This window comes from Lithobates pipiens, unplaced genomic scaffold (genome assembly GCF_037356315.1).
Source record: "Lithobates pipiens isolate NorthernLeopardFrog02 unplaced genomic scaffold, aLitPip1_a1.2 Scaffold_10, whole genome shotgun sequence".
NCBI lineage: Eukaryota > Metazoa > Chordata > Amphibia > Anura > Ranidae > Lithobates > Lithobates pipiens.
In genome coordinates, this window is record NW_027507686.1 from 171,277,680 (window position 1) to 171,302,104 (window position 24,425).

The 24,425-nt window shown below is 42.3% G+C and overlaps 1 protein-coding gene across 4 annotated transcripts in view; it reads right to left on the reverse strand.

Annotated features, from left to right (window-relative positions):
- Positions 1-24,425, reverse strand: part of TSPAN4 (tetraspanin 4) — a 1,526,404-nt gene that overhangs the window by 111,917 nt on the left and 1,390,062 nt on the right. For all 4 annotated transcript variants that reach the window (XM_077459853.1, XM_077459838.1, XM_077459848.1 and 1 more), the window contains one exon: positions 3,782-3,856. In XM_077459853.1, the coding sequence (XP_077315979.1) occupies positions 3,782-3,856 (75 nt within the window). The remainder of the gene's footprint in view (positions 1-3,781; positions 3,857-24,425) is intronic.

The window sequence follows — 24,425 nt, forward strand, 5'->3', positions numbered from 1 at the left end:
GAGGAGGGGCGGGACAAGTGCCAACATATTATATACAGTGAGAATCTCCTATGATAGACAGAACAGTGGTCCAATGGCGGCCCAGGAGAAGGGACTTCCTATTACAAAGTAATACTTCATATTCCCATCGCACACATTCCTGGATGAGCTCTCGGGTTTGGATGCTGCAGCAACAAACAGCTGGATACTGGTTCAATTACAGTGTGGATATTTTCCAGCATACCATGGAACGACATAAATAGCATCCAAATGGGTAATTTATTGCATGATGTCATAAGTTCAAGCCCCTTCCAACGCATTTCCCTGCAGTGTGCATCGTCAGGGGAACAGGAGCTTGAACCAAGGATGCCATGTTCAAAATATATAAACTCATCCATCCACATCAAAAAGATGGCATTGGCTGCAGAATAAACACAAGAGGTCAAACTAAGACAACTTGCCTTAACACACTAACTAAAGGACACTCTATTGCAGTGATAGCGAACCTTGACACTCCAGATGTTTTGGAACTACATTTCCCATGATGCTCAACTACACTGCAGAGTGGGAGAGCATCATGGGAAATGTAGTCCAAAAACATCTGGAGTGCCAAGGTTCGCCATCACTGCTCTATTGCTATCAAGGTAAACTCAAACATGGCTTTCAAGTGGAGACCAAGCAAAATGGGTTAAAAGAAGACTAAGTCAGACTATACATCAGTATGGTGATAACTTGTGCATTAAAAAAAGAGGTCAAAGAATAAGAGGACCAACCAACGCCACCATGTGTACAAAAAAAAAAAAAATGAAACACTTTATTTTAAAAATCTTTTTATCTATACACGCCACAAAGCCAAAGCCCCATATCCCCCCCAGTACATGTCACTCCCAACTGTCACAAATCCCCACCACGTACTGTTCCCCCCCCCAGCCCTAAACATCGCTCAGCACAGACTCCCCCACCCCCCCAGCCCACCTCCAGTGTAGACTCCCCTGAGTGCTTCTCTTCAGTAAAACAACTTCTTAGTTCAGATCTTCAGTACAGTCGACATTCCTGCTCACCTATTTAGACCCCATCCCCCTGAAAGTCACTCAGCAGGTGCCGGATACCCCACATGCAGTGGCAGAGAGAAGACTAAAGCTTAGGAGGAGTCTCTACCGATTTTCCATATGCATGAGCTGAAGGCAGGCTTTGCATATAAAAGCCACTATATGAATGCACTTTGGACACACTGTACAGGGGCAGAGCCTTTTCAGGAAAAAGCCCTTGTACATGACACATGCAGACTAAGATGAAAATGCAAGTCCCAGTACAATCCGGGACTGGTGGAAGGAATGCACATCCTGTTATGAAGTGACAACTGTCCATCAGTTCTGTACCTGCTTTGTCACTCTCCTACATTTGCATATATACATGGTCCATTAACACACATTGTGTAGGCCACCAATGTCACTTTCTGGAAGCTGATCCAGAGCAATGATTGCTGATGGCTGAAAGAGGCTGGAGGAGATCAAGAGCATCAAGATGCATAAAAAAGGATGAAAAAAGATGAATGCAGTACTTTATGGAAACAAGTCATTAATCATATGCAGTCCCTTAGCAAATTAAAAGTTCTTCAGGTAGGATTTGGATCTACTTTATCACTGTGATAACCAACAATCAATAACCCCCCCCAGTATCTAAATGAACAGGATGGAATAATTATTACTGCTCTATATTTTGGGATAATTCTGTGGAAATCTAATGCTAAGCCATACAATTACCAGCAGTGTTGTTAGCCTGTTGTGAGCGCCTCCTTAGTTGGTCATTGGGTTTTCTATCAAATCTGCAGGAGGTATGTACAGACCTAATAGATAGCCTAAAGCCCCGTACACACTATCAGTTTTTCTGCTGAGTTTTGCCTTCAGATTTACCAAAACCATCTAATATGAGGTCAAACCTTAGGAGTTTCAATGTGTATGCAATCAGGCAGGCCCTTGTACTACATGGTTTTGGTAAACCTGAAAGAAAAAATCAGCAGAAAATCTGAAAGTGTGTATGGGGCATAACACCCAACTGACGGAGCTTTACATGCCAGGCTGACAAATCTGCTGCTAAATACAAGGCAGTTTCAGTTTACAGCCTGAAAATGGAAGAGCTGTTACTCTCCAAGTAAAAAACAGATTCACAAATAATTATTTGCTATAGAAAACTGTATACATTGAGGTACAAAGCCAAATATCCTGAAAAATAGATTTTGAGTTTTTATACACATTTAAGTCGAAATCTGGGGTGAAGATACATGGAAATAATAAAATGAATCATCGTTTTTGGAAGCATATACACACATTTTAGTGGAAATGAGGGTTCACAGAAGTCAACACCTTAGCAAGTGGGAATAGTTTGAAGGCTTTCTCCTGGTTAACCCTCCTGTCATCACAATTACAACACCAAAGGAATCAGAACTATAATCTCCAACTAGTGATACCAGAAGAAATTTATTATCAGCCATTTTTCCATGGTGTCACTTGCAAGATGATCTAATCTACCGTACTTACTGGGGTTTGACTCTTGGGAACAATGCAGGACAAATTAAAAAAGTAGTATATTATCTTTAAAAGAGAAGTATGGGATTCCAAAATAACAAACATACATGCTAACCTAGATGGCTACAGCATCGATCCAAGCTGCATCTGTACCCTGCCAGCTCTACAGTGAGGACTGAGACCACTGATCGCTCAGTTCTCGGGTTTGCTCAGAGCACACAGCAGTGACTGTCAGTTACCTCTCTGTGCTCTGTCCCTCCAGCGCTTACTGGAGCACTGGCCTGTGGAGGGGGCAGGAACAGCTGGCTCAACCTCTCAGTGGTGCACTGAGAGGTTGAGCCAAGCTGATGGTCAGGCATCTGGGTGGATCCCACCATTATTGTCCAAATCCCTCCAGAGCCTGGGCCGGCTCTGTAATATCAGCCCATTCTAGCTCTCATGAGTACAAATTAATTGTACTCCTGTGCCCTACAGGAAAAGTATGGCCAAAAGAGCTTTGGCCATGCTTTACTGTTAATTGTTTTTAAATTTTCCCTTAAAACAATTTGGAAAATGCATTGGTTTAATATAATGGGGTAGATTTTTGATGACATGCTGGTCCTGAAAACATGTACAAACATACAAACATGTTCAAAATACACTAACTGCTTATAGAAGAACATATTTTTTTTAATCAAAATGAACAAGAGAGTGCAGCAGCGAGCAATAAGGTAAGTATTACAACTTATTCCTTTACCCAGAAACATAACTAGCAGTTAAGGTGATTGTAAAGTTGTACTTTTTTTAAATAATAAACATGTTATACTTACCTGCACTGTGTAATGGTTTTGCACAGAGCAGAACCGGTCCTTCTCTTCTGAGGTCCTCTGCTGACACTCCAGGCCCCTCCCCACCACCAAGTGCCCCCATAGGAAGCAGCATCCCATGGGGGCACTCGTGCATGCTCAATCCCGAGCTGGCTGTTTGCGTCTGTTTAGACACACAGCCCGGCTGGGCCCCACTCTCTGCTCACAGGTTTTGAATGACAGCAGTTCAGAGCAATTTCAGAGTTCAGATTTAACCTCATATCAAAAATAATGTAAGTTCATGTATTTTTATGAGTAGACCTGTATATCAACAACCTCCACTGATTGACTATTTAAAACAAAAGCAAAGCATTTGTATACACACTGCTTTAAAGGAGTTGACTTTAGTGAAAAATAATATTCCTGTGAGTATATAAATGAAGAAAAAACATTCTGCAGTAAGCTAGACTGATTCCATTGAATATGACTTACCTTGTCAGTGTAGATGAAGAAGAGGCTAACCACAATAAGCTCCAGTAAGAAAATTATCAGCAACAGGATAAAGAACTAAAAAAAAGAAAAAAAAAAAAGATGCAGTGATTATTTATTATCTAGCACAGCAATACACTACAATTGGTTGCACATTGTTTTTTCACTGCCCTACTAAATTTTAAATTAAACAAAAAAACTGCATAGATATAGAAGATACATGCTGCTTCTAACATGCAACATGGTGACATTTCAAACACTCAGAATTACTATTTGCAGTAAAATCAATAGTTGCATGCACACATTAAAGTGATTGTAAATGCTTTGTTATTTACTGTTGTAGCACTGGCTCCTAACGAGCAGGCACTATGGTTAACTTTCCTGAAACCACAGTTTGGTTTTGGGGCTAATTTACTAAATTTATGGTTTCAGTACCAGTCCAGCTGGGTTGCACTGGGATACCGACATCACGTGTTTGGGGGTTCCGAAGATTATTTTCTGTCTGTTTGGTTCTGGTCCTCCTGATCAGCCCCATGGCCCTCCTGGCCTGGGGTGTGAAACCATGCATTTCCAAGTCTCGGGGCTGGCTAGCCCGAGGCAATACAACTGCAGGGACAGGCCTGAATGGATCTCGGGGCCTATTGATTCAAAGGTGGTCCGGTGCCGTCTCATTTAAGGGAGAGGCCCAGCAACAGGAGAAGCCCCAGGGGAGGACTCTTCAGCAGAGGGCCGTGCGCAAGGCTGGCTTCTCTGAAGGAGCCTGGAGGCTTAGTTGAAGGACACTTCATGGATCTACACTCATACGGTATCGCCGGATTGGCTGACAGATACTGGTACCGTATGATAGCTCTTTAAATTTGTCTACGTCCTTCAGTTATACTCAAGTCTGTGGCAGAGACTTTTACTCAAGTATTTTATGCTCAAGTCTGTGGCAGAGACTTTTACTCAAGTATTCTACGCTCAAGTCTGTGGCAGAGACTTTCCTTAGCACCCTGCCGGCTGCTAGGCCTAGTGAGAGGAGGTCTATCCGGGGGTTGTAAAATCCAGATGTGAAACGGTTGCTATTCTCTGGATTTTTTCCATAAGTGACTTTCTATTTTTGCAGTCCAAAGTACATGAACCTATTCCCAACCCTCTACCCTAACCTGTGAGACTCTGTTTCCGATTCAAATAAATAACTCAAAAGAAGATTCAGTGTCAGTTTTCATAGTTCTTTGGTCCATCTACCATGAGAAACCCTAGACGGAGAAGCACTCAAGAAGATAACGGTAAGCCCAATAAAACCAGCAGCTCCTTTGGAGGTCAGTGCTACACTGTAAAAAAAAAAAATGGTTTATACTAACCTCCTCTGTGCAAATGAATTGCACAGAGCAGCCCTAAACCTCTTCATTCTTGGGTCCTCCATCAGCACTTCTGACCCCACCTCTCTGGCAAGTGCCCCCACTGAAAACCACTTCTTATGGGGGCACTCGTGCAGGCTCACTGCCCTAGAGACACAGGCATCAAGACCTGTCCCCATTCCCTTGTCACTGGCTTTAATTGACAACAGCCAATAGCTTCCACTGCCTAAGCAAAACCTGTGAGACTAGAAAGTGAGGGATGAGAAGAGCTGCACACAGGTACAGCGCTGGATCAAATGAGGGCACAGGTAAGTAAAGGGCGGGGGGAGTACTGATGCCTAAACATTTTTTTTACCTTAATGCACGGAATCCATTAACCACTTGAGATCCGCGCTATAGTAAAATGACGTGTATAGCGCGGATCTCAATTTTCAGGACTACGTCTATTGACGTCGTCCCCTTTAAGAGTTCCCCGCGCGCTCCCGGGAGCGCGCATCGGGGAAAATCTGTGTTGGCCGTGTCCGCTGGACACAGCCAATCACAGATCGCTGTAAACGGCCAATCACAGCGGCCGTTTACAGCGCGATCGCCTCCTCCAATGGGTGATGATCTCAAATGTAAACAAATGAGATCATCACCCATTGCCAAACGTGTCTCCTCACACAGCGATAGCGTGTGAGGAGACCGAATGTGCCTTGTGAGTGTAAAATTGTCAGTAAACAGATAAAAACCCCACCTGTGCCCAGATCTACCCTGCCAGTGCCCTGCCAGTGCCCAGATCTACCCTGCCAGTGCCCTGCCAGTGCCCAGATCTACCCTGCCAGTGCCCACCTGTGCCCACCTGTGCCCACCTGTGCCCGCCTGTGCCCGCCTGTGCCCACCTGTGCCCACCTGTGCCCACCTGTGCCCACCTGTGCACCGCCAGTGCTCCATCTGTGCACCGCCAGTGCCCGCCAGTGCCCCGCCAGTGCCCGCCAGTGCCCGCCAGTGCCAGCCAGTGCCAGCCAGTGCCAGCCAGTGCCAATCGGTGCCCATCTGTACCAATCGGTGCCCATCTGTGCCTCAGCAGTGCCCATCTGTGCCGCCTAAGCAGTGCCCATCTGTGCCGCCTCAGCAGTGCCCATCTGTGCCGCCTAAGCAGTGCCCATCTGTGCCGCCTAAGCAGTGCCCATCTGTGCCCATCTGCTGCCTTATCAGTGCACATCCGTGCAATAAATCAGTGCACATCTGTGCCGACCTATCAGTGCCCATCTGCCGACTCAGCAGTGCCCATCTGTGCCGACTCAGCAGTGCCCATCTCTGCCGCCTCAGCAGTGCCCATCTGCCGCCTCAGCAGTGCCCATCTGCCGCCTCAGCAGTGCCCATCTGCCACCTCAGCAGTGCACATCCGTGCAATAAATCAGTGCACATCCGTGCAATAAATCAGTGCACATCTGTGCCGACCCATCAGTGCCCATCTGTGCCGCCTCAGCAGTGCCCATCTGTGCCGCCTCAGCAGTGCCCATCTGCCGCCTCAGCAGTGCCCATCTGCCGCCTCATCAGTGCACATCCGTGCAACAAATCTGCACATCTCACACATTTGGTATCGTTATACTCAGGAGGAGTAGTAGAACGTATTTTGGGGTGTTATTTTTGCTATGTAAATGCTATGCGTTGGAAATATCTTATAAACGGACAACTTTGTGTAAAAAAAAATGCGTTTTCATTTTTTTCCACATTTTCCGAAAACTTCTGGAAAAAAATGAACCATTGAAAAGACTCATTATGCCTCATAGATTATACGTTGGGGTGTTAGCTTTCCAAAATGGGGTCATTTTCTGGACGTTTCCATTGCCCTGGTGTTCCAGGGCCTTCAAAACTGTAATAGGTGGTTGAGAAATGAAATGTGTAATTTATGCTCCTAGAATGCCTGAAGGTGCTACTTCAAAATTAGGCCTCTGTATGTGGTCAGGCTGTGTAAAAGTCTCACACATGTGGTATCGTTATACTCAGGAGGAGTAGAAGAATGTATTTTGGGGTGTTATTTGTGGTATGCACATTCCGTGTGGGAGAAATAAGCTATTACAATGAAAATTTTGTGAAAAAAAAAAAAAAAATCGTCATTTTGCAAAGAATTATGGGAAAAAATGACAACTTAAAATAACTAACCATGCCTCTTACTAAATACATTGGAATGTCTACTTTCCAAAAAGGGGTCATTTGGGGGGCATTTGTACTTTCCTGGCTTGTTAGGGTCTCAAGAATGGAGATAGGCCTTAGTACATCAGATGTGATCTTTTTTTGCAAATCTTTATGATTTGCACCATAGCTTGTAGACTCTATAAATTTCACACAGATCATATAATATGCAAAAATTTGGGTTATTTTTACCAAAGATGTGTAGTAGTATAAATTGTGGCCAAAATTTATGAAGAAAAATTGCTAATTTGCTAAATTTTGTCACAGAAACGAAGAAAAATTCATTTTTTTTCAAAATTTTCGGTCTTTTTTCATTTATAGCGCAGAAAATAAAAAACCGAGAGGTGATCAAATACCACCAAAAGAAAGCTCTATTGGTATGAAGAAAAGGACAAAAAAATCATTTGGTTACAGTGTTGCATGACTGAGTAATTGTCATTCAAAATGTGAGAGCACTGAAAGCTGAAAATTGGTCTGGGACTGAGGGGGGTTTAAGTGCCCAGTAAGCAAGTGGTTAAGGTAAAAAATGTTTAGGATTTATAACCACTTTAATATTGTAGTGGCCACTGACTGACCAATAACAGTGTAAGCCAAATACTAACAAAAGTTTGTTGTTCAATGAACGGGCTCTGAATAGGCTACAGTGTGTCACTGCTAGTGAGTGGTTGCAGGCTTGGTGGTGGGTGCTGTGAGGAGCTGTCAGTTGTAAATACAGATGTAATCTTCCTTACCAGCAGCAGAGTTCGGATGGTGAGTTGGTTAAAAACTCATATTGGGGGAAGGAATTCAGTAGAGAGTAAGTGTAAGCTGACAGGGCCAGAAATTAGAAGGTCATGTCCCATTGTCACATAGACTTTCCCACTGTAGGGATCACTCTGAATGTGCATTTTGTTGTGTATGGCTGTTGTGGATAGCACTGGTCCACATTTAAACGTTGATGCAACCAGTCATGTATAGTAGTGACACAATGTTAATGTGCATATATCAGGTACCATTTTAGCTTCACCCCCGGAGTGAACCTGGCATTTAGTGACATTGTTGCTGAACAATCAGCTCCCAGCACAGGGCAATTCCTGTTCCATTCACTTATAACTCATGTGTGGCACCTACAAGTCACATGATCTACTGAAAAGAACTGCAAAAAAGTTAATAGAAATTAGATACTTCCTATGCCGGGTGGTATGTGTAGGCATCACTGGAGGTTAGAGAAGATCAGCAGCACTGTCACTAAATGCTGGGTCCTGGTCCTGCTTCCTACGCATGCACAGTTGTACTCCACAGAAGCCTATGGGGGTTCTACAGCACATGTGCACAGCCAGCTAGACATAGGAGATGCACTGGTCACAGGTAAAAATTGTGGGAGAATGTTGGTGGATTTTGTGTTCTGGTTAAAATAAATCATAAAGCAATCATATATGTGTTTTTCAAAATATTGCATGACAATTCTTCCAACAATAAAAGCATCCACCCCAGTAAACTCTGAACTGCTTCAAAACACATTTGCTAAGATCTTAAACATATAATGTAGCATCTGACATTTAACAAAGTGGACGTTCCTTCACAACATATGAAAAGCACCTACTATTCTGAGAAGCCTCCTCCTAATGCCGCGTACACACGACCGGACTTTTTGACAGCAAAGGTCCGACGGAACGAGTCCGTCGGACAATTCGATCTTGTGTGGGCTCCATCGGACCTTTGCTTGCCAAAAATCCGGCGGACTTTAGAAATAGAACATGTTTTAAATCTTTCCACCGAAACTCCGCCGGACCGAGAAATCCGTTCGTGTGTATGCTAGTCCAATGGACAAAAACCGACGCTAGGGCAGCTATTGGCTACTGGCTATGAACTTCCTTATTCTAGTCCATTCATACGTCATCATGTTAGAACCTGTCGGACTTTGGTGTGATTGTGTGTGGCCAAGTCCGTTCATTCGGAAAGTCTGTCGGAAAGACCGCCGGACCTAGTCCCTCGAAAAGTCCGGTCGTGTGTACGCGGCATAAGTCCTCATAGTCCACTCATCATATAATCAGCAGTGAAGATGAAAATATTAGGGCCCCTTCACACTAAGGCTTCATGTACACTGACAGTTCCTGACCGTGGCCGCTGGGAAAAGCAGAACTTTTTACTGTGAATTGCAGTTGGTGTCCAATTGTCTAATCTGGTCAAAGATTTCTACCATGCTTCTGTTGACCTCACTATAATTTGAGGGTCAATCGTTTCCACAAAGCAGGCTTGCCCTCTCACTGTGGTGATGAGTGTGCATATACATCCATTTTCCCAGAAGCTAGTGTGGGGACTCTACACTTTTTATTTCTATACTTGGACTTAGTGCTGCACCTTTTTTTGTATATGTGTTTTTATGGAGTTGAGTTTAGGAGCTTTGGCAAAAAAAAACGCCAAAAGCTTCTAAACTCAAGTTTAGGAGCTGCTAGTGTACATGAAGCTTACCCATTCCATTGTGGTGCCCCACTGCTTACAAGTTAAAATATTTATCATTAAAGCAGACAACAGGAATGGACTGTCAATCTACGGCAACAGAAATAAAAATAATGATCTGCAATTTTGATACAGTTCAGCACAATGCAAGCCATGGGGTGGGATGCAGTGTGAGCCCATTGGCACCTACTGTAATTGTGCATTGAAGTGCTATTCTAAATAAATGGCTTCACAATGCACTGCAGGGCAACAATCTAAGTACCAGCATGCTTAGAGTGACCATTACTGGGGCGGGTCTGTTAAGCAGTTAACCCTTTACACACACACACACAGTTTAGTTTGATCTAGTCTAGTTTGATCATTAAGGTTAAAAACTTTTAAACATTTTTTTTTTCTTCCATTAAACGATATTTAAAAGTAAAAAAAAATACTTGATTAGAGTCTCTCAGGTCTCAGTATAGTGCACAGTTTGGATCATATAAAGATTAAATTCAATCTGATATTGCGTGAGGACACTGGCCCTCTTAATCCGACTGTCCGTAATATTTTTTTTAAACATATTTTATTTATGCAAAGGGTATTATAATTCTTTTAAACCAAGCATACGAGCAAAAAAAATAAAAAGAAGACATTTGCAAACATACAGTAGTCAAGCAACATACATTGCTACACATTGAGAAGGTCTTCTGTCCAGACAAGCACATTCAAAAATGAAAGTCAATGAATGACATATTATCCTTTCCCCATCTGACTTTCTCTGGCCCTGGGTCCTGATCTCCAATAAGGTTGGAGCAAGAATAACCACTGCCTCCAACTTCTCCATCAATGTAGATCAAAGTGCAAAGATTTTTTTACAAGCCAATCTATTCTCATAGGTATTTTTTTCATAGGAGATAAGCTTATTGACTTCAGCAGTCCAGTTCCTGACAGAGCGTGGCATATTTGAAACCCATCTCTGGACAATCATACTGAGCATCACAAATAAAAATCTGGTAACTGCAAGGGTATAATATGAATATAATTTGCATCCATGTATCTAAAGTCACAAGTAAGAGGGATATTAGGGAAATGTATACTAAATACTTGAATAACAATAGTGATGACTTCGCCCCAGTATCTCATCAATTTGGGACATCTCCACAATTAGGTCATCCTGATTTGAATCACATTAAGTGCAGCATGGCTCTCAGTAGGGATGAGCTCAGGCGTGTTCTCATGGACCACGTGCAGAGCCCGCCAGGAAGTCGGCGCAGAGCTGCGCTAATCACAGGCAGTGAGACATTGCCAGATCTTTGCAGCCGCACATCGGGCTCTGTACGTGGTCTATGCAAACACGCCTGAGCTCATCCTTAGCTCTCAGTAATCTGTAAAAGTTCAGTCTGTAAGGAGCTTACAGCTGTTGGAGAGCTTGGTGGTGAGCTATCTTCACTCAAAACAACAACAAAAAGGTTGGGGTTGGAGGGGTGTGTAGTAAGCATACTCTAGTATTTTATTAAGCACAGCTAACGCACTCTTAAAGTAGAACTGAAGGCAAAAGATTTTTTTTTCATTTTGGCTAAGGTAAGCAAGGGTTATAACCTGTCAGTTTGTTGGGCCATCTGTGAAGTGTAGATTTCCTTGCATTTCTTGTCCTATAGCCACAGCTGGAAGTGAGAGTAAATCCCTCCGCTGTGAGGGAAACCCCTGGTAATCACCAGGGTCAACGGAACTAGTGCCCCATTGGAAGATTACCCCTCTATTCCTGTTTTTGTATGTTTCTTTTTAAATCAAGTCGTTTTGTGAATGTTTAGTGCAATATAACATACAAGTAAACATAGAAATAAAAAAGAAAAAAAAAGGAAGAGAAATCACTATCAGAGGGTACAGCAAGTTACAGCATATATAACCAAGTGCAGGTGGTTATAGATTACAGAGACTGCTTTGTGCTGGTAATGCCTCCTTAGCCAATTGCTCAGGATGTTGGAGTTGATAAATTCAACAGAATTCAAATCTTACATTTTAGAAAGCATATGACCATGATGATTATCATAGAACAACATCATTATCAATCAGATCGGTTGAGTGAGGCAAGAGTAGAAGAGGCCAGATAGCGAGCTTTATATTATTATTTGAGGAGAAGAAATAACTAGCTGGCTATTAAAATTCTATATGCAAGTTATGACCAATCATTAGGAATAATGCCCGGGGAGCCATTTTAGGGTCAGGAGTTACTTGAATGAAGCACAGACCTGTGATGTCGCGTACACGTGATTGGATTTTCCGGCAGACTTGGTCCAGAGGACGGGAATCCGTCGGACAATTCGATCGTGCGTGGGGTCTGTCTGACTTTTCCTTCCCAAAAGTCAGATGGACCTAGAAATAGAGCATGTTTTAAATCTTGGTCTACCGCACCAAGTTCCTATCGGGAAGCCTGTTCCTCTGTATGCTGGTCCGACAGACCAAATACGACACAAGGGCAGCTACAGCACCTGCCCGCGAGAATGCTGAATCGCGCTGGTTCTCAGCTGCAGGATACTGTACATCTCGCGCTCACTGCAATAGGAAAGACACAGTGAGCGCAAGAGATAGGTGGCAATGTCCCTTGGGTCAGGTATGGATTTTATGGGGAACCCCCTACGCCGAAAAAACAGCATGGGGCCCCCCAAAGTCCATACCAGACCCTTATCCGAGCACGCAGCTTGGCCAGTCAGGAAAGGGGGCTCCCATTCCGATAAGCCCCCCACCCGCAGACCCCGACAACCAACAGCCAGGGTTGTCGGGAAGAGGCCCTTGTCCTCATCAACATGGGGACAAGGTGCTTTGGGGTGGGGGGGCACAGGGTGCCCCCCTTCACCAAAGCACCCACCCCCCATGTTGAGGGCATGTGGCCTGGTACGGTTCAGGAGGGGGGGCGCTCGCTCGTCCCCACCCTTTCCTGTCTGGCCAGGCTGTGTGCTCGGATAAGAGTCTAGCATGGACTTTGGCAGGACCCCCACACTGTTTTTTCCACATAGGGAGTTCCCCTTAAAATCCATACCAGGCGACGGGGCTTGCAAGGTGTCAATCTCGCCAATGAAAGCTGCGAGATTGACTTTTCTTTCTAGCCCTGTTGTGCCTGGAGTCACGTTCAAAATGAATGGACTTTAGTCCATGTGTGGGCAAGTCCGTTCATTCTGAAAGTCTGTCGGGAAGTCCGTCAGACCTAGTCTGCAGGAAAGTCCGTTCGTGTGTGCGCAAGTCCACTCGTTTGGAAAGTCCGTCGGACCTCCACCAAGGAAGACTGTCGGACCTAGTACGTCAAAAAGTCTGGTCGTGTGTACGCGGCATGAGAGTTTGAAATGCGGTAGACGAATAACACAATAATTTGGGGCAACTCCATAACATGCGTATCAAGGTGCCAGTGTCAGTGTCCAATTTTTGGGGTGTATAGTACGCTCTGTTTCGTATAAATGGTTGGGTTAGCTTTTAGAGTTACTTCAGGTTTTGTTTTTAAGGCCCATTGGTCTTTATCTAAGGTGTCTAAATCTGTTCTCCATTTTTGCCTGTAGTTCAGTTGAATTTTGGAGCTGGCAGCAAGCAACAAGACAGAGCATTCGTCTTCAATGGGGCCCTGTTTAATAGAAGATGGTGGAGCTACCATTAAAAGAATCAAAGAGGGACTGTGCGTCAGGGATATTGAACATGCTTGGATATGTTTCTTGCAATACTTTAATGCCAAGGTACAGGGTACATCTATATTTCCATATAACAAGGTTTCACATTTCAAAAACCAGCATATTATTCAGCAGAATGAAATTAGGATGTGTTACACATAAAAACTTTTTTCGTAGTATACACTATAGAATTATAAATGACCTGGGTCACCTTTGGGTGCTCCAAGGAAAGTAGTAATGCGGCATGCATATTGCACGTTGGCAAACAATGGGTGTGGCAAAAATGCTCTTGCTGGCATCAATGCCCAGCCTCCCAGTGATGCCAAACCTGCCACCTGCAGCTTCCAGACAGATTTGTGTATGGCCATCTCAGTTACTTGGAGAGCCACAGCTTGGTCTGAAAAATGTGTCCAGGTTTCATTCGGACTGAAACCCGGACACAAATTTCAAAACCTGTCCGGGTGAATCCTGGACAGGTGGGAACCCTACAGCCACAGCATGTATTCAGCCCCTCTGACTATATAATAGAATTTATGTGGGAGGTTGGAGGGTAGTAAGACCGCAGCCTAACCACGGGCTGCCTGCGTGAAAGAGGCCTTAAGGGGGAAACTTCATCTTACTTTGTGTAGTCTTCTTTTACAACATGGATAACATAAAATGGGTGAAATATCAAAGATGAGATATATAAAGGTAATTTCATGCTAAATTTTTTTTTACCTTTATATTAAATAGATACTGTTATTATTCACAAACATGTCTAGTCACATTTGGTTCACCTTTTGAGACATTTGGCATTGTATTTGCTTCTGCTATGCACTAAATGTAGCTTGTTATTATTTTTTTACCAGATATTTTAGTCTACACAAGGTTTACTAGAGTGTGTTTACAGTGTCCTTCAAAGGGATTGCTAATAGTCAGCTTTTTGCAGAAAAATATCTTGTCCTTGGATCAGATATATTCATTTCCTGTTGCCTTTACACATATATCTGTAAATGGTATTCATAGTTTCCCTAGAAATTGACTTATAACTTAGATTTATGTGTCCTTTAAAGACCATCTAATGCTCTTTAAAGGAAACCACATTGTGTAGGCTTTCATGCTGGTTGCCTGGTGATTGTGAAAGATCCTCTGTAGTCAAACATTCTTAATCAACTTAAGGGCCGCACACACGATATGAAAATCGGAAGTACATTTTCGTCCAACAAAGGATCTGCAGATTTATGGATCGTTAGTATGGTGCTTTCTATGTTTTTTTCATCCGACAAAAGCTGGATGTGCAGACTATAAAATCTTTGTCAGATGTGAAGACAATGTCCGATTTTCCTATAATTAGTACAGGTTTTGTACAAAATAAATCATAAGAGCAAGACTACGCATGCTCAGAAACGAAATAATACATACAAAACTATTCAACACATTACGTCACTTCTGTAGTTGTGTAAAAGTGATCAGCGCAACTTTCTCTATATAGGATAAATAAATAAGTAATCTATACTATCTAAATTGATGAATAGGTGTCTCCTATGTAAAATGGATATAAAGTATCTATTGTGCAAAATCCTGTCCAAAATACGCAAATACGCCTGTGCAAAATAAGCAAAACCAATGTGAAAAACAATTAGCAAAATGATATTATACAGTTGCTGATTTAAAGTGCAAAAATATGTAAACACTATTAATATTGCAAGCAAAGTGAAAAGTCCCAGATGATAACAAACTCTAGGATTACACAGCAATGTTAATGATGCGGTATGAAGATACTAAAAAAAGTATATATTTTGAAAAGGTATTTTTGAAAAATAGTCCGCTATATTTATAGTAGATAAATGAATGATGATCTTAAACAGAATGTTCAATAAGACAACTTCGTGAAAGCCACTCAGTGCTCACTGGACTCTTACCTCAGTAAGACGTATATACAGCCTTAACAATGCATATAGCTGGGGGACTTCCACAAATCTCCTGGTCCTTTAGATCCAGTGATGGCTGATGGTGGTTAATGGTACCTTTTCATATGATATGCTCCAACTGTAAGTGATGACTTCTGGGGTCTCAATAGTGGGGCTTGCTTTGCCTCTCCATACAGTTCCTTTTCCTGTCTCTTCCCCCAAACACTAGAGGACCCACAAGGTTTAGCTGAGGCTCCGACTGGCGGCCATTTTGTGTACGGAGAGGCAAAGCAAGTATATACTTCTTATGCTGTGTACACACGATTGGAATTCCGGCCAGAAAAAGACCGATGATCGCTTTTCATCGGAAAATGCAACCGTGTGTATGCTCCATCGGATTTTATCTGTCCGAATTTCCGCCAGCCAAAAATTGATAGCAGGTTCTCAATTTTCCCAACGGAAAAACTTTCTATTGGAAATTCCGATCGTGTGTATGCAATTCCGACACGCCAAAAATAATGCTCAGATTTAGCTACAAGATGGAAGCTATTGGCTACTGGGTATTGAATTTCCCTTTTCTAGTCCCGTCGTACATGTTGTACGTGACCGTGTTCTAAATTATCGGAATTTGGTGTGACCTATGTAGGCAAGACAGCTTGAATGGAATTCCATTGGGAAAACCATCAGAGCTTTTTCTGACGAGAATTCCGATGTGTACGCGGCATTACTGAGGTAAGAGTCCATTGAGCGATGAGTGGCTTTCACAAAGATGTCTTATTGAACATTCTGTTTAAGATCATCGTTCATTTATCTACTATAAATATAGTGGACTATTTTTCAAAAATATTTTTTCAAAATATATATTTTTTTTAGTATCTTCATACTGCATCATTAACATTGCTGTGTAATCCTAGAGTTTGTAATTATATGGGACTTTTCACTTTGCCTGCAATATTAATAATGTTTACATCATTTTTTTTAACTGTATATAATTTTGCACTTTTTTTGCACATTGGTTTTGCTTATTTTGCACAGGCATATTTGCCTATTTTGCACATGATTTTGCACAATAGATACATTATATCCATTTTACATAGGAGACACCTATTCATCAATTTAGGTAGTGTCGATTATTTATTTATCCTATATTGAGAAAGTTGCGCTGATCACTTATTTTTCACCAATTTGTGCACTGTGTACACTTTAGGTCTAGCTGCAATTTTCATTTAGTTATTTATTAGATTAGATTTATTCATTGATAGCATGAGAGATTATTTCTTTCACTTCTGAAGTTGTATTCTGTCATACGAAAATTTTCATATGGTGAGTAACCTCTTCAATATCGACATGAGACTAGCATCCAACAAAAAAACAGACGGACGGGCGTCCAAAAATCTGATCGTGTGTACGAGGTTTTACTTGAAACAAATAGGCAGATCTCTAACCTTAGTTGATGCAAACTTGTTCCAGGTCAATGACTATTTTATTGGGATTTTATGTGATAGGCCAACACAAAAGTGGTACATAATTGTGAAGTGGAAGGAAAATTGTAAATGTTTTTTTTTTTTTTTTTACAAACATCTGAAATGTGTGGTGTGCATTTGTATTCAGCCCCCCTGAGACATTACTTTGTGGAACCACCTTTCACTGCAATTACAACTAGACATCTTTTTGGGTATGTCTCTACCAGCTTTGCACATCTAGAGAGTGACATTTTTGCCCATTCTTCTTTGCAAAATAGCTCAAGTGCTGCCAGATTGGATGAAGACCATCTGTGAACAGCAATTTTCAAGTCTTTCCACAGATTCTCAATTGGTTTTAGGTCTGGACTTATGACTGGGCCATTCTAACACATGAATATGTTTTGATTGAAACCATTCCATTGTAGCTTTGGTTGTATGTTTAGGGTTATTGTCCTCCTGGAAATTGAACCTCCACCCCAGTCTCAAGTCTTTTGTAGACAGGTTCTCTTATAAGATTGCCCTGTATGTGGCTCCATCCATCTTCCCATCAACTCTGACCAGCTTCCCTGTCCCTGCTGAAGAAAAGTATCTCCACAACATGATGCTGCCACCACATTTCACAGTGAAGATGGTGTGTTCAGGGTGATGTGCAGTCTTAGTTTTCTGCCACACATGGTGTTTTGCTTTTAAGCCAAAAAGTTCCATTTTGGTCTCATCTGACCAGAGCACCTTCTTACACATGTTTGCTGTGTCCCCCACATGGCTTATCATGAACTGCAAATGGGACTTCTTATGGCTTTCTTTCACCAATGACTTTCTTCTTGCCACTCTTCCATAAAGGCCAGATTTGTGGAGTGCACGACTAATAATTGTCCTATGGACAGATTCTCCCACCTGAGCTGTAGATCACTGCAGAGTTACCATGGGCCACTTGGCTGCTTCTTTGATTAATGCTCTCCTTGCCCGGCCTGTCAGTTTAGGTGGACCGCCATGTCTTGATAGTTTTGTAGCTTTACCATACTCTTTCCATTTTCGGATGATGGATTGAACAGTGCTCCATGAGATGTTCAAAGCTTGGGATATTTTGTTTTATAACTTAACTCTGCTTTAAACTTCTCCGTAACTTTATCCCTGACCTGTCCGGTGTGTTTCTTTGGCCTTCACGATGCTGTTTGTCCACTAAGATTCTCTAATAAAGCTCTGAGGGCTTCACAGAACAGCTGTATTTATACTGAGAATAAATTACACACAGATATACTTTATTTACTAATTAGGTGACTTCTGAAGGCAATTTGTCCCACTAGATTGTAGTTATGGGTATCAGAGTGCAGGGGTCTGAATACAGATGTACGCCACTTTAATGGTATTTCTGCCAATGGGATTACATGCTCAAGTCTTATCAGCAGCTGGTTTAGCAGTAAATATTCTAACATGCTTTTGTCATCTAAATTGGCAGACTTTGATCTAACTTTCTAAATCTGTGAGACGTTGTAGGATGTTGCATGTCAGTGACTCAGAAAGAAGTGAAGGGTCAGCATAACAGGAGGTCATGAAGCATTTTCAGATGGAGGTCAGGAATGTGAATCCCTACATTTCTCTCAGAAAAGCTCTTCTTTAATACATATGCTATAAAGCATAGCCATCAAACTGCCCATTTCTTTATTCTAAAAATGTTGTAGCTGAATTTACTTATGCTTTACACATAAGTGCAACCAGCGATAAATCTAATTAGTTTTTTCAGTGAATTCTTGCCTGTCCTGGAAAGTAAGTAGGTGGGGATTTCTCTACGTGATTATAGTGGGTAGGAAAGCAGTAGGATATATTTTCTTAAATACTTGTTCTCTATTTTTCCTCTCCAGCAATTACACGTATACAATTAGAGAGTTTTAATATATAGGAAAAATTAGCATTGTGCTTCCCTCTCCCTCTTCTACTCAACCCATCACTGAAGTCTGATGGTTTGTAAAATACTGTAAATCAGGAACGCGCTTCTTGCATTCATTTATAGGAGTTCCCTGCTTTCCCCAGGAGCAATATCCAGAGGCAGCTCTAGACCTTTCCCCTTTAGACAACAGCATTTCTAGTGATTGAAGCCTGCCCTCTCAGCAAAGTCTACTTCAGGAGAAGAAAAGAGTTTTTAAAAAAAGCACCTCCTGCAGAAAAAAAAATTAAAATTAAATTGTTTGGTTTGATTTACAAACTATTTATACAAAATGTAAAGTGGATCTGGATTTCAGAACACCTGAAGGATAGTAATGGATATGTTAAAATTTAGACATAATATCTGAATCTCTATAAAGGCCACATAAAGGATAAAGTCACCTTTTGTAACATATATATATATATATATATATATATATATATATATATAGTCTCAATGTAATGAGTCCACAGAAACAAATATAAAAAATTCAATAATAGAGCCTCTTAAAACTTGAAAACCACCACAGTGTGCACACACAAACACAAAAAGCTGCCTGACCACCGTAGCTGTAGATTCTGCTTACCGGACAGCAAGCATAAAGGACAGGTGGCTTTAGCCCAGCCTAGGCCTTTAAGCTTGCAGATGACCCCAATAGGACCGGTAAATCGAATAAGGTAGATTGCTTCCTCTGTCCCATCAAAATGTCCATATACGCTCAAAAAGGTGCTGGTGTTGCTGACATAGGAGGAGGGACAAGCGATGCCTGACGCAGACTGCACAAGATGTGTATCAGTCAGGGAACGCAACTCAGCGCAGCTTATTTATTGTTTTTTAATTTTGTGTTATCGCACTGTATGCTGCTGCTTTTTTGTGAATTCTATTCAGTTTCATTTATTTTCTAGCGCTGTTTTTTCTTTTTTGTTTGTAACATATATATATGTTTGTAACATATATATATATATAACATGTTACAAATCCACCAAGCCCTGCACCCCCTCCCCCTGAGTCCCCGCTGTGACATCTTCTCCCCTCCTCTCTCTGTCACACTTTGCAAGGAACGTGGCCATGCGGTCCCCGTCATTCATTCACAGAATTCTATGAATAGAATATTACAGGGTCTGGCAAACTTTGCGGCTGTTGGTTGAAGTTTTCAATTAAATTGCGTTATTGAGCACTGTGATAGTTTATTGATGCTTCTTATTAGTGTGTAACTGCCTGGCTATACAATGTACAGCTAAAGAGCTTACACACAGAGTCTGCAAGAGCTCTGCATTGCACCCACGATTTACTGATTGTGAGTGTAATGCTTTCCAGGATCCCGATAAAAAAATAATAATGCACATTTACCTGCAAAATGATGTGCATTTATTTAATTTTTTTTAAAGGTGAACTTATCCTTTAAAGTGGTTATAAACCCAAAGGAAAAACATGTATTATACTTTATTTTTAATTTGCTTACCAATTCTTAGATGTTTGTCTTTTTTTAGGCTTTCTTTCTTTTATTTTCAGCTGGTGATCCAGCCAGTAAATCTGTTGTTGTTCAACAGAACAAGCTATCATGCAGATGTAGGAGTTAGAGGGTTAAGGCAAAACATTTAACACTGACAGGGGTGCTTATTATGATCAGCTTTTATTTACTTATGTAAAAAAAGAAACACATCTGTCACTGTTACTGCTTATAAAGTGTTATCTGGAGTCTGGCTTCAATTTGTCAATGTATTTAAATCTGCTAGTACATCTAATGCCACGTACACACGACCGGACTTTCTGGCAGACTGTGTCCGATGGAATCAGTCCGTCAGACAATCCGATCGTGTGTGGGCTAATACAATCATTTTTCACATAAAAGATCCAACGGACCTAGAAATAGAACATGTTTCAAATTTGTCCGACGTACTCAATTCCTATCGGGAAAACCATTCGTCTGTATGCTGGTCCGACGGACCAAATACGATGCCAGGAAAGCTATTGGCTACTGGCTATTGAACTTCCTTTTTAGTCCTGTCTTATGTCATCACGTTCAAAATGAACGGACTTTCGAATGCACTTGGTCCATTCGTGTGTCGCCAAGTCCGTTCGTTAGTTAAGTCCATTGGAACTCTGCCGAAAGTCCGTCAGGAACACTGTCGGACCTAGTCTGCCGGAAAGTCCGGTCGTGTGTACGCGGCATCACACTCCCCTCCCAAGACCATGCTGCTGCCCAAAGGTGTCTCCGTTTCTTCATCCAGCATGTAGGCACTCTAATACATGGAGTGTGCTACTGGCCCAATCGAAATGTGAAAACAGAGGGAAAAAAGCCTAACAACAGAAAATTTATGATAGGTAAATACTCATATGCTTGGCAATATATCACATTTTCGGTTTTGGACTTAATACTCCTTTAAGCTGTAGTTGACACAAAAAAAATAAAATTGCTTTTTTTTTCAGTTTATCTCAGATATAGTGACAAGGACATTTTTGGCAAGATCAACAAGTATTTTCTGTACATACTAAAAATGTTCTTCTACTAAAGTAGCCATGGCTAAGCTCTGGTAGTCTGCTGCAATATATTACATTTTGTTCTCCTTTTTTTGAATGTTTCATTAACATGCTAATGACATTTTGGGTTGGCCTTGATGGTTGCCTATCAGTCTGGAGGAGTGAGAGTTCCTGATATACTACATTTACACACAGACTGTCCAAGGTGACACCCACATGTGATGCTGAGCCTCCATGATTGAAGAAACTGAAATCAATTGAATGAAAAGCGGTGGGCCGCGGACAGTGAGGTTGGGGGGAGGGCTCAGGGGGTGCTTAGAAACATGTTACACCCTAAATAGGAGTGTAATATATAACAAGTGCTAAGTGTAACATATGCTATGGGTGAAGTTAGCCTTTAAAGGTTAGAAATAATAAAAGAAAGGAAAAATTAGACAGCCACAAGACAGGGTAGTATATGTGTGGAGGTCACTGTAATAAATATGTGATGTTGGTACAGCGATTGCCCCACTATTTGTGCTATGACAGGGGGACTGCCGAGACAACTGTTTTCTGATAATTTTTGGCCTGTGTGTACCTAGTGCTAACAAAAACTTTGTTGTAAGCCAGTTAGGCCCCTTTCACATGATCGGACAGATTAGATCCGTCTGTCAGTTTTCTAGGCAGACCTGACCACCCATTGCGGATGTCAGCACACTATTGCCTGCTGACACCCACTGGGTATCCGGTCCAACACAATCCATTGAAAACAGACATATGGCGATATGTTCACCACCCATCCAGTGGATCGGATGACAATCGGATGAAAATGGACATAAAGTTTGTTTCCATCCAACCGCCCCATAGAGGAGAGCGGGGTATGTCTGCACAGCGGAGGGGGCACAGACCTGTCATCCGCTTGCTCAGCGGGGATGAGCGGAGAGATCCCCCAATGAGCAGGCGGATTTCACTTGGATGGATCCACATCTTGTGAATGGGGCCTAACATTCTGCATCCTGATGATGTGGATAAATGGGCAGATCTGCTTTGGGTTGTCCATCATTTTCTATGACCCAGATCAGCCCAATTCTTGATATCATAAAGGTACAGAAAATGTGGGCAACCTCTGTGATTTGTGATGATAAGGGCAAGCAGGAGAGGCATTTGTAAAATAAAAAATAAAATGAATCCAGCCATATCTGGATCACACTCATGGCTTAACATAATCAAAAAATCCTTTGGTAAATACAGTATGTGTTTCAGCTGTATTTGGCTATTTCCGGGATTTCAGCTGTAACTTCAATTTAAAGCAGTGTGAACCATTTTGGTGACAGACCACTTCTGTCCTTTATCTTCAATGTCATTCTTGTGCCTCAGGCAATGGCTATACATTTGATGTAATCTGTAATAAGTGAATACATACACAAAATAACATTAAAAGTGTTCTATATTGATTGTTATCCCATGTGGATTACTTGGGAAATTTATTGGAAAGCTGCATATATGTGATTGAAAGAAGTGCTGCAGATAATCATAAAACGATGTATCCTCTTCCTTGAATGTATCACTAAATAAGCACACATGTCTGCAGTTCTGTACCTCTGCGGTGTATATTGAGATAGTAAAACCAATTTTAGTTCCCTCTCAAACCCTCCTGGGTGAGCTGTAAAGTGTGTTTTTATTTCCTGTTCTTCCCTCGGCTCCTGACTCCTCTTCTGTAATATTTCATGCTGCAGTTGCTCAGCGAGGTTGGTGTTAGTGCTGAGAGGATTGAATGTCACACAGCTGGCAGCCTCTGTTAGATCACTGTTAACCTTTCTTCTTTGAATGCTGGCAAAACTCAATGTGAAAACTTTGGGTGATTCGGGACAACAGATTTTTAATGCAACTTTTTATAGCACTAAATTTCCATATAAACAAGATATTTTTGTGCTAAAGACTCATTGCTTCATTTCTGACAGAGCAGCTTAATTAGCCAAACACAATATTTTTTTAATTGCTGACTAATAGATTGTGGCAACACATTGTTACTACAGATGATGTTATGACATTTCTCGGGAAATTTAACTGAACAGTTACACATACTACAGATGGACTTTTTTTATTCTAATAATTTACTAGCAAATCTGTGCCGGTTCTATGAACGGGCTTAATACAGAAAGGTGTGTTACTGTAGCTGTGCAATGATACAGTGGCTGTGAGTGCTGCGGCATGTATGGTTCAGTGGCAGCAAGCACAGAGATGGGTGTTGTTATAGGGGTGAGTGAGGTGGGACATGTGGGATGAGGTGTTGAAAGCAGAGGTAAAGGATGGGGGTCATCTGTGGTCATGAGAGGCACAGGTGAGGAAAGGTTTCAGTTATGCTTGTTCAAGCACAGTGGTTGACAAGGGGTGCTGGTACAGTGGTGGCACGGAGGTGGTGCAGGTTATACGGAGAATTGAAGCATAGTGGTTGACAAGGGGTGCTGGTACAGTGGTGGCAAGGAGGTGGTGCAGGTTAGTATGGGGAATTGAAGCATAGTGGCTGACAAGGGGTGCTGGTACAGTGGTGGTGAGGAGGTGGTGCAGGTTAGTACTTGGAATTCAAGCATAGTTGCTGACAAGGGGTGCTGGTACAGTGGTGGCAAGGAGGTGGTACAGGTTAGTATGGGGAATTCAAGCATAGTGGCTGACAAGGGGTGCTGGTACAGTGGTGGCGAGGAGGTGGTGCAGGTTAGTACGAGGAATTCAAGCATAGTGGCTGACAAGGGGTGCTGGTACAGTGGTGGCGAGGAGGTGGTGCAGGTTAGTACAGGGAGTTCAAGCATAGTGGCTGACAAGGGGTGCTGGTACAGTGGTGGCGAGGAGGTGGTGCAGGTTAGTAGGGGGTGTTCAAGCATAGTCCACGTGCAGAGCCCACCAGGAAGTCAGCACAGCTCTGCGCTAATGAGACAGTGAGACATTGCCTGATCTCTGCAGCCGTGCATCGGGGGAATGTCTCACTGTCTGTGATTAGCACAGCGGGCTCTGCACGTGGACCATTTGAACATGCCTGAGCTCATCCTTAGTGGCTGACAAGGGATGCTGGTACAGTGGTGGCGAGGAGGTGGTACAGGCTAGTACAGGGTGTTCAAACATAGTGGCTGACAAGGGGTGCTGGCAAGGAGGTGGTGCAGGCATAGTGGTGGCAAGGACAGGTGGTTGCAGGTGTGGTGGTGAGCTACTTTTGTCCATAGATTATCAGCTGTTCCTAGCTGCTTCATATACAATTAGATGTGAACACCAGCTACTGCCACTGTCAGTTTTTCATTGCTTTTGTACAGGCCTTCCTGGCCTCAGCTGTCCA